We start from the raw sequence: 12033 nt of genomic DNA on the forward strand, positions 1-12033 counted from the left end.
ACTGAAAAGCGGGTGAGAGGACAGAAAAATATGTGAAGTAAATAATGCAAAAATTGTTCTAAACTTGGCAAAAATTATAAACCCACAGAACCAAGTAGCTCAAAAAACTCCAAGTATATAAGAAACATGAAAAAATTTAAATCAAGGCACTTTAAGTTGTTCAAAATCAGTAACAAGGGAAAAACATTTAAGAGTTTCAAGGAGGAAAAAAAAGACACTTATAAAGAAACAAATATAAAGACAATATGCTTTTCATGGGAAGTAAGAAAACAACATGGTTTAAAAATACAAAAATTTCAAAACCTATCAATTTAGAATTCTACACCCAGGTCTTAAATCAGTGACTCAACTTTTGCCTCAAGAAATTAGAGAAAGAAGAAAAAAGGTAATAACAGAAATCAGAGTAGAAATAAAAATAAATGAAAAAAAAAAAATCATCAATCCTATACACATCAAGAAACTGAAGCCAACATTATCATGATACCAAAACAAAGCAAGGCCATTACATGAAAACCACAGAACATCCTTCATGAACACAAATGCAAAAATTCCAGAGAAAATTTTAGTAAATCAAATTCAATAATAGATAAAAATAAATAACACATCAGAATGAGATTTATTCTAGCAATGCAGGGTTGGTTTAATTTTGAAAAACTAATTACTTTATTTACAATATTGGTGGTGGTGGTGATTATGTGCCGTGAAGTCAGTTCCAACTCACAGCAACTCAGTATAGGTTTCCAAGGCTGTAAATCTTTATGGGAGCAGAAAGCCTCATCTTTCTCCCACAGTACAGCTGGTAGTTTCAAATGGCTGACCTTCAGGTTAGCAGCCCGACTCGTAACCATTATGCTACCAGAGCTCCTTCAATTTACAGTATTAGGCATTTAAAAAAATGAAACATAGAATCATCTCAATAGATGCAGAAAAGCGCTCCTAATAAGAACTCTCAGTATACTACAAATAGAAGGGAACTTCCTCACCCTGATAAAGGGCATCTATAAAAAAAAAACTAGATCTAACATCATACATAAGGCAAAAGACTGAACATTTTCCCTAAGATCAGCAACAAGATTTCTCACCACTTCTAGCAACACTGTACTGGAGGATCTAGTCAGTACATTAATGCAAGAAAATAAAATAGAAGCTATCCAGATTAAACAGTAAAACTGATTTTATTTGCATATTTATATGTATTAATAATTTTATTTGCATACTTAATAGACATGATTGTCTGTTTAGGAAAGCCAATGGAATCTATTTTTTAAATCTACTAGAGCAAATGAATTTATCAAGTTTTCAGGATAACAAAATCCACATGCAACAAACAATTTTCTTGCTATATATATGCAATTAATAGAAACTGAATTTTTAATTTTTAATTTAGAATAGCTTCAAAAAATATAAAACAAACATACTTCATAATGAAGATTGCAAGACCTATACACTAAAAATCTGCAAAACCTAACTAAGAAATGTAAAAGACTAAACTAAGTGAGGGAGCCCAGGTGGTATAGCAAGTTACCTGCTGGCTGGAATCCACCAGTTACTCTGTGGGAGAAAGAGGAGGCTTTCTGCTCCTATAGAGATTTACAGCCTTGGAAACCCTATAAGGAGCTCTACGAGTCAGAACTGACCTGACGTCACACAACAACAACAACAAGTAAAGTGAAGAAATAAACTGTGCTCACGGATCTGAAGTTTCTTTAATTAGGAAGTCATTTCTCCCCAATCTACAGGATTCTAAGCAATCCCAACCAGCAAAAGGGAAGAACATGAGTGGAGCATGGGATCTGAAGCAGAAAACTGGCAGCAGAGAAACTGTGAGAGAGGCCATGGCAGAGAGAGAAGAGAGCAGCTGACACTAGGCCTGCCAGGAGCCAGCACCAGCAAATTTATTTCAAGGGTTTTTTCCGAAGGTTGATGCGGACGTCGGCGATAAGAATTACACAGAGTCATGGGTCGTGATGAATTCAAAATCTTCTTATTACATGCTTTATTCTTCTCATTTCTATGCTACTCTACTCTCTCATTCTTTACTGTCCTACTCATCCTTTACTTCCCTGCTTTCCTGCTCATCTCTTCTGCTTTTCTCCCTTCCCCTGCTCCTGCTTTCATTCTCTCCTCTGCTGCTCATCTCTTCTGCTTCTTTCATAGCTTCTCCTCCTTCCATTTCTTTACTGTCTCCTTCTCTACATTACTCTTATTCTTTTTCCTTCTACACTACTCCTAATTATCTACATTACTTCTTTCTCTACTCCACTCCCCTGCTCCTTCTCTACATTACTCCCTCTATTCTCCCTCCATTCTTTTCTTGTCTCCTCTCCACCTCATATTCCTTCTTCTCCCCCTTCCTCTCCCTACTTCTTTCCTTCTACTTACCTCTACTTCCTTCTGCTTCTACTTACCTCTACTTACTTATTCTATCTTACAACCCCCTTATATACTGTTACAAAAAACATTGCTTTCATAGTAATCAATGACATCAAAATACAATCAAATCTGGGGCACATTCTTCATGATTTACAACAGGGATGAAAAGTTACAGCAAAGAGACATTATCTCAAGGCATATGAGGCATTCTGGTACCTTGAAACCTTTTAGTTAAACATTTGTTCCTACATAAATTTATTCTTTTCTCTGAGAAGCAAGTAAACCTTCACATATGTTTCTTAACCTTTGTCTGTTATGTCTTGTTAATTTTAGTTGTTAGGTGCAATTAACGCTCCATTAACTTCTTCCATACACTATCTGTTTATAGCCTACAAAAACATCACTTATCAGGGAAACTGAGGCTATGAAAAACAACTTCCCTATTTTACTGATCATTAATTTAAGAACGTCTAAGTCTAAGACTTTTTATTTAGTATATGTTTATACCCATAGCCTTTATCTATAGTCTAATTGTTTTTAGGAATTCTTGTACCCACAGCCCTTATTTATGGCCTTAAATAAAGTATATTCTTAATTGCCTTAAACTAAGGCTACAAGGAAGAATGTTTATAATCACTAAACCTAAGCTAGTAGCAATTCAATTGACAAATCCTGTCTCCTAGCAATCTTAAGAATATTGTTAATATCAGTATTAAAACTACCTAAGATTACAATAAATAAAATGTAAATAATGTATGGCTTCTAACTTTTAATAAAAATATACTAAAGTGTAGGAGAGTCAAAATCTAAAGTAAAGGACACTAATAAAATCATGAATAAATCAGAGAATAATTCAAAAAGAAAAAAATTAACTAGGGGCCTGCACATAGAATATTTCTTGTGGCTTTGCCATCCAAAGAAAATAATTCATTGTTGCTCTGCAAAAACAATGAATTCTTCGATGCCCAGGTTTCCCCATGTCTCATTTATTTATTTTAATTCCTCGATTAATATGTCTCTATTTATTTTATTCTTTAATTAAGTATGGCTCTTGCCATAGGCCCACAGACAGAGAAAGGTTGTGTGCCTGCAGACAGGAGGCTGGCTTGCAAAGTGTGCCCTTTGGACATTTAAACGAATATGTATTTTCTGTTTTGTATGTGCACATCAAAAGATCCTAGGTAACACCACTTAAAAATCAAGCAGACTTTCTGTGTTGTTGAAATGTACAAACTCATTCTAAAAGTCATATGGAAATACAAAGGATCTATATAGCCAAAACAATGAATGTTGGAGGAAAAAACTAAACATGAAACGAATCTGGAGGACTAAAACTGACTTCAAGACTTATTATTAAGCTACAGTAATCAAGACCATGTAGTATTGGCATAAAGATCAACATAGACAACTAACAAATGTGTCAGGTATAATCACTGGAGAAATGACTACACGAGGGAACTTCAAAAAGTTTGCGGTAAATGGAGTTAAGAGATAATGGAATTTTTCCATGAACTTTTTAAAGCCCTCTCATATAAGATAATAAATTTTCATCCATACCCCATACCATAAATATTAATTCAAAATAAATCACCAATATAAATTTTAGAATACTTCCCCCCAATAATCTTTCATTTAAAATTAACTGTAGTGTTGTTAGTGTCTCCAGTTAAATATTCTTATTTTTGTGTTTACAGATGCAATGAGAGCTAATAAAACTCTTAGGTTATCTTTCTATTCTTATTTCTATTTAAAAGATCTTTCATTATATGTCACACAAGATTCTATAAATTCCTTCAGTAACAGGATGTAAGCCGAAGAGTATCAAAGGAAGAATATTCTTGAAATAAGTATGAATATACATATTTTTTGCTTTTTACCAATTGCTGTTTCTGGCATTGCAAAGAGAGTCTTTTCGGTAGCCACTCGGAATTGCCCATGAACTGAGAGACCAACTCCCTAGGGAAATAAACATTTTGGATTTAGAATATTGTAAAATAATAAAAACATTAACAAATTCATATACAAATATTATAAAGCAAGTGGATTATCTTTATTCTTTTATTCCACAGAACCTGTCTGATTCAGAGGACAGGCTTGAGGGGAACCCTAAACTATACATTTCAGAAGAAATTTTGGGGAAAGTTATATGGGTATACCTGATTCCTGAAATAGCTTCATTCTAGTTGTTTTCAGTAAAATTCCTATATGATCCTTCATATCCTAGTTTCCCAATTCCCTCTTATTTCAAAATAGATGTAGTATTATAGAAAACCAACTCTTCTAAGAATCACTTAGTGCTGCTTTTTAGTGGAAACCATAAAAAAAAAAACAAAAAAAAAAACAGTCAAGCTATTTTAACAAATTGTAGACATTTTGCACAGAATAAGAACAAATTTTATTTATATTTCATCAGTATCATTTTTCTCAAATGCAACAATAGGGTGATGTTATAATTCTAGTAGGACACAACTGATAATACTTACCAAAATTGCTGTTGTTGTTGTTAAGTGCTATCAAGTCAGTTCTGATTCATAGCAACCCTGTATAGGTTTCCAAGGAGCTGCTGGTGAATTTGAACCACTGAGCTTGAGGTTCAAACTGACCTTGTGGTCTAGCACATTATCCCACAGCACCATAAAATTAGATGGCATATATTTCACAAAATACAGATTGTAGAATTTCTCATAAAATAAGGCATTACTAATTATCAGCACTGGACTTGGAACCACATGGTCAATAGTTCAAAGCCACCAGCTGTTCCTCAGAAATCCTATAAAGGAGTTGTTAAGAGTTGACAGTGACTCGATGGCACTTCACATGTTATATTAATAATTCCTTGTATTGTTTTTAAGAGCCCTTGAGCCATGTTCATGAATATCTAAGGACTTTTCAAGAGAAGGTTAGATTGGATTAGCAGTTTCTCAGACTATGTTTGCTTGAACCCAAGGGACCTGAAGAGCTGCCTCAGTCTGGGGTAGTGAGATCTCCAAGGCTCACTAAACCTGCTTCAATCCGTTTTAAAATTAACTTTGAATTCCACAAATAATGTATGGCTATATCCTCTTTTAAGGAGCTCTGGTAGCGTAGTGGTTACGAATCGGGCTGCGAACCTTAAGGTCAGCAGTTCAAAACTACCAGCTGCTCCACAGAAGAAATATGAGGCTTTCTGCTCCCGTAAAGATTTACAGCCTTGGAAACCCTGTATAGGGTTGCTATGGGTCGGAACCGACTCAACGGCACATAACAACAACAATATCCTCTTTTGAAGTCCTGAAGGATAATGCACTGGTCAGTTTGAATTGCAGATCCAAGCAAAATAAAATCTTTGATAACTTCAATCCTTTTTCATTTATCATGTCTCCAGTCCAGTTGTTAGGATTTTAGTTTTCTTTACATTGAGGTGTAATCCATATTGATGGCTGTAATCTTTGATCTTCATCAGTAAATGCTTCTAGTGTTCTTTGCTTCCAGCAAGCAAGATTGTGTCATCTGCATATCGAAAGTTGTGAGTCTTCCTCTAAGCTTGATGCTTCTTAAAGTATCTGCTCATCATACAGATTGAACAAGTAAGGTAAAAGGATACCACCCTAGTGCACACCTTGCTTGATCTTAAACCATTATCACTTTTATTAGTCTATAATTTTTTTTTTGCTTTATTGATCTGTACTGTGTATTCTGTATTTCATTTACTTCTATTCTAATCATTCCACTAAGCTGTCACAAAAGGTGTACTACTTTAAGTTTTATATATAAATTATTTTCTAGATAGCTATCCCTGCTTGCTAGCTTAATTCCATTCAGGACAGAGAATATATTCTTTCAGATTAATCCTTTGAAATATGTTGAAACTATGGCCAATTTTGGTATATGTTTCATGTATGTATGAAATGAACATGAATTCTACAGTTTTCACATCAAATTTAATTGAGTCAAATTTATTAAATTTCAAATCACATTTGAATGTCTATTTTACCTGTTCGTGAATGTTCAAATTATCTCCAATGAATGTAGTTTTGTATATTTTGCTTTTGAGAGTTTTTCATTTTTGGAAAAATAGAGTATTAAAAGTTGTTTAAAAATATCACACCAGTAGTTCCAGATACCAGTAGTTTCAGATATGCAAAGGTTTGTTCTCACAGTTTTTCAGTTTCAGTACTAATGTCTTACATAAAATACTAATGTATATTATGGAACTCTTCCAGTAATTCAGTTCACCTTGATGTTCTGCTATAAACTGAGTTTTAGACAAGTACTTTTTAAAGTATCGTACTGTAGTTCATTATAATCAACAAAATGATTTTCAGAATCTGAACTCCAGTGAAATGTCCTATAGCAAAGCTTTCTGCCATAAGATTTAGCTTATGTATTATCAAAATAGCTACTACACCTCCTCTTCACTTACCAAATATCCTGTTATCCAACATTTCATATTTAGGACAAAAGTAAGCAATCTACTATCTGATTATCTTGCACATTAACCTGGGTTTCCTCCCTGTGTCCAGCTTCCAGCCCACACAGCAACCCTTATCTGTCAGGCTCAAAGCAGACACAGCAAGCCTCTTTCCAGTCCCAGCCCCACCACAGAGTCATTGCAACTTTTCATGCAAAACAGGTGACTGAGACAGATTCTGAGGGAACCTATCAGAGAAAGGTCCATGAATGGCCTTGCCAGAGAGGTCCACAAGGGGCTGGCACAGGAGAGATTTCTGCTGCTGTTCCCCTCTCCTCAAATGCCCTGGAGGCACCAAGTGGGAAGGGTACTGTGGGAAATTCCAGGCATGCGAGCTGCAGCAAAAGCCTTCCTCCTTGTCTCTGTCCTCCTCTTCCTCCTTCACAGCCCAAGCTGCTGAGCTCATTTTCTGAACAACAGTTAATCTTGCCCTCCAAGACCAGCAGTGGTCATTTCCACAGGACCCTCCCTGGCCTATAGACATCTGGGGTTTCAGAGGGGAATGGTCTGAGGGTATAGGCAGCAGTCCCCACCAACTTCTTGCAGTTGCTCAAGTCCCAAAGTCTCCAAGTATCGATGCCAGCTTTAAGGTCACAGGTCTACTTGAGCACCAGCCCTACAAACAGAGCTTTGGGGGTCAGAGAAAAGTCGTTCTGAAGGTCTGGGATTCAGGGCACCTCTGTGTCCTACTTACATAAGGCCAATTTTGCAAAACAACTTGGTCTTTGGAACCTAACCATGTTCAAGCGAGGAATTAGTGTATATCAACTTGCTTTTAGCATTGAAATGATTAGTATTTTTCTATCCTTTTTCATTGAATCCTCTGTGCCTAGATATAGAAGCCCTGGTGGCACGGAGGTTTAAACCTACAGCTGCTCTATGAGAGCCAGGTGAGACAGTCTTTATCTGAAAAGATTACAGAAACCACATGGTAAAATTCTACTCTGTCCTCGTTGTTGTTGTTGTTGTGTGCCATGGAGTCGGTTCCGACTCATAGTGACCCTGTACAGGGTTTCCCAGGATGTAAATCTTTATGGGAGCAGAAAGCCTCACCTTTCTCCCCTGGGGCAGCTGGTGGTTTTGAACTGCTGATCTTAAGGTTCACAGCCCGATTCGTAACCACTATGCTACCAGTGCTCCGTACTCTGTCCTACAGGGTCATTATAAGACAGAATCAACTTCACAGCAGTGGGTATGAGTTAATGCGCCAGACTGCAAAGTCGTTTGAACTGCAAGGTTGGCAGTTCAAGCTCCCCAGCTGCTCCTCAGAAACCCTATACAGGGTTGCTACAGGTCGGAATTAACTCGATGGCACTTAACAACAGCAATAACAAATAGATTCTAAATATATTTGTTGTTATATGCTGTGGAGTCTGTTCCGACTCATAGCGACCCTGTACAGGGTTTCTGAGGCAGTAAATCTTTACGGAAGCAGAAAGCCTCATCTTTCTCCCGTGGAACTGCTGGTAGTTTCGAACTGCTAACCGTGAGATTAAATATATTTAAGATGTTTTATATAAGCACTTTGACATTCTTTGCTTTTGACTTGGGTTACTATAATTATCTTTGCATGACTGTGTTTACACTGTACTGACAAAGTACAATGAATCTGACCCTTATTTATAATCTACTGATTATGGGCCAGGATATAATCACTATTGAACAAAACTGGAACAAGAATACAAATTTAGCCTAGCCAAACTCATACTGTCACCATCAACATGAAAAAGCTAACTCATTTTTTTTTTAAGTTGACAACTTACATGCAAAACTAATTAGGCAAACTAGTTTTTATTAAGAGACATAGATAAGTTTTCAGACTTTTCAGTAGGGAGAAATAGCTGGAATTGCTTTCCTTAAGACTTTTAAAGGTTTAACAATTATTTTAAAGAACCAATGGCTCAAAAACGCAAATCAGCTAATCAGTAACTAGAAATAAGCATTCCCTTCTATGTTTCCAGATTATACCACTACTCTAGAAAATAAAAACATCTTGCTAGTAAAAAAATGACAATAAGGATATTTAAATTTAATTTATGATATAGTCAACATTCCATGATGTATACTAACGGCAAGATCAAGGAGAAAAGACGTAATGCATATGTATTCCCCAACACAAAAACCTAGGCACACACGTAACAGTTCAGTTTGAAAAGGAAATGTTCCAAAGTAAATGAGGAAACACTACAGTGGAGCAAACAACTCAGAAAGTCACACAATGGGGGTGATGTGACTTGCACATAGTGTCATGAATTTAAATTTTAATCAGAATGAGTAAGCTTCTGCCCAGAATGAACACTGCATCAGTTATTTGAGAATATGTGAGAGGCTTCTATTACCATTATTTAGGATTACAAATGGTGCTTTGAAATAGGAGTGTTTTTTTGTTTTGTTTTGTTTCAAAATTCAAATAGACTTTTCATCATATGTTATTTTATGCTAACGAATAAAAGTATACCATAACTATAAAATAAAATTCGTCATGTTATCTCTGGGACCACATGTATTAGCTTACCAATCAAATCTCTTCAGCAAAAAAAAAAGATTTATTATGTTTCCCACATTATGTTAATATATTAATAGGCGATCAGGCGATCGCTTCTTACATATCCATATGAATATGATACATAATAGATTCTATAGACTGAGAATAATAAATATAAGATGCAGTGAGAATTTCTATTCATAGTACAACTGCACTAAGGACTTCCTTCTTTTCTAGTTGAAGATTATATAATTCATTCCAATAGCCCTACCAGGCAAAGACAAAAACTGCATATGAAACAGTGCAACTTCTTCATTATTCCTCCTATTAAAAATCACAAAGGAACTAATTTATGTTTGAAAGCATACTCTATTGAACAGATTGCACCTACAGGAGCCCCAAAGTTACACTTCTGCCTAAGTAGCACCCTGAGTTTCAGACCAGCATAATCAATTTCAGTCAAAACACTGCCACACAAATATACCACAAGGATTTTACACATAACACGCTCAAATTAAATGCATCTCCTTTTACCCTCCCTAACCAATCCCTTGAAACATTTTCCTCCTAAACCTTAGGAGGAAAAAGCATCACCATTTACTCCACTGTCCAGTAAGAAACCTGAAAGTCACCTTTGCCTCCTTCAAAGGTTTCATATTCAATCCATCATCAAACCTTACTAAATCTACCTCCTAAACATCTCTCTTAAATTCACTAAATTTTCTGCCCCTTCATTCCCAACTTTTTAGCTGTTGTTGAGTTGGCCCTCAACTCATGGAAACTCTATATCCAACAGAGATTGGGACTATTGTGATACAGAGTTTTTACTGGCTGATTTTTTAAAACTAGGTTGCCAGGACATTTTTCCTAGTCTGTCTTAGTCTAGATGCCCCACTGAAATGCAAGGCTCTACTGACAGATGGGTGGTGCCTGTTCAAGATATACACTAGAAAATAAAATAGGTTGACAGGAGTTAAACTTGGGTGTCCCATATGAAAGGCACGGATACAACTACTGGCTTACCATTGCCCTCAACTTCAAATCACCATTATTTAGCACCTGGGACCCACAATGACTGACAATCGACTTCAACACAAATGGTTTGGTGGTTGCTTTTTTCTTCAAATCTCCATACCTCCAATCCTAGTCCCCTTCCAATTATTCTTCCTAGAGAGCAGTTACTTCTCTAAAATGTAAATAGGTCCAAGTCATTGCCCCCCACCAAAAAAAAAACCACTTACATTATTCTCCACGCAGATCTCCAGATAAACTCCTTATCATGTCTTACATACGGAGAGTAATCTGTCTTGCTTACCTTTCTGGCCTCTCCTCCTTTTCCATGCTTTCCTTCTTACTCCAATATTTAGACATACTGGGCTCCCCCCAAATAGGAACTTGCTTTTTCACATCTCATTTCCAGATAGTATTTCCTCCTCATTTGAACACTGTTCCTACCATACTATATCAACCACTTTACGCACTTGCACCAACCATACCCCATGTCTTCACGCCCCACAAAACTACATACTTTTTCCCTGGCTAATTACTCCCTTAGGAGCCCTGGTGGTATGGAGGGTAAGCACTGGGCTGCTAATGGCAAAGTACGGTGGTTCAAAACTGTCAGCCACTCATGGGAGAAAGAGGATGCTTTCTACTCCTGTAGAGATCTAGAGTCTTAGAACCCCCGGGCGGTTGCTAGGAGTCTGAGTTGACTCTGTGGCAATGGGTTTGGTTCTCTGGGTTTTTAAATTACTGCTTTAAGTTTCAGTTTATATATGAGAGCTCTTCAAACAGGCTCCTGGAAAAATGGAATTAAACAATAAATGATTTTTTTCACAAACTTTCTGAAGTCCCGCTATGACTCCTTCCAGGATGCTTTTTTTCTCCCATAGTCATCGTCAAACTACTCACAAATGCACACACGGTTCACGTTGGCATCCTTTTACTTATTTCCAGACCACTCAGTACTTGCCTTTCTAAACCTCTCTAAGCTAATGAGGAAAGAAAACCTGTCTACCTGGTTAACTTATTTTGTTGCTTTAGTAAAATTGTTGAGATGATCTCAAACAATGGCTAAAACGATAATGACCCTCTAGTTCTTTGTAACCTTATGTATCCACATGACCATACATGCCCACATATCCTACGCGGAATGAATTTTATGGGCAAGAAAAGTTCTCCCCTCTTTCTTTGTGAAATATGCTGCCTCATTAGTGAACAGAGCCCTCTAGACCACAAACCAACCTCCCAAAGACAGTGGGGGTGAAATGGGAGACAGGATGAGAATTGCACAAGGGAGAGCGGTACCTAGAATCTAGAGTCCTTTCACAGTTAAAACAAACAAGCAAAATGAACAACAGCAAAACACCTTGACCCAATATGACCAAAAGGAAATGGCTAAGGTCAATAAGGGCTGCCACAGATTTATGAATCCACAAGCCTGTGAAGGTTAAATTTCTAGTTCCCAGGTTGCAATACCTCAACATTGGGAGGGTGAAAAGTCAGTGAAGCCACATTCCTGGTAAGAAATGGAAAAACCACTTGTCATGGAGTAGATTCCAATTCCTGGAGACTCCATGCATGTCAGAGTATCAATATGTTCCACAGGGTTTACAGTGACTGGTTATTTGTATTTAGAGTATCAATGTGTCCACAGGGTTTACAGTGATTGGTTATTTATATTTAGAATATCAATGTGTCCACAGGGTTTACAGTGATTGGTTAT

The 12033-nt window shown here is 36.7% G+C and overlaps 1 protein-coding gene across 1 annotated transcript in view; it reads right to left on the minus strand.

Annotated features, from left to right (window-relative positions):
• Positions 1 to 12033, minus strand: part of HIBCH (3-hydroxyisobutyryl-CoA hydrolase) — an 83925-nt gene that overhangs the window by 32067 nt on the left and 39825 nt on the right. The window contains exon 7 of the mRNA XM_006864070.1: positions 4251 to 4329. Within this exon, the coding sequence (XP_006864132.1) occupies positions 4251 to 4329 (79 nt within the window). The remainder of the gene's footprint in view (positions 1 to 4250; positions 4330 to 12033) is intronic.

Source organism: Chrysochloris asiatica, unplaced genomic scaffold (assembly GCF_000296735.1).
Source record: "Chrysochloris asiatica unplaced genomic scaffold, ChrAsi1.0 scaffold00059, whole genome shotgun sequence".
Lineage (NCBI taxonomy): Eukaryota > Metazoa > Chordata > Mammalia > Afrosoricida > Chrysochloridae > Chrysochloris > Chrysochloris asiatica.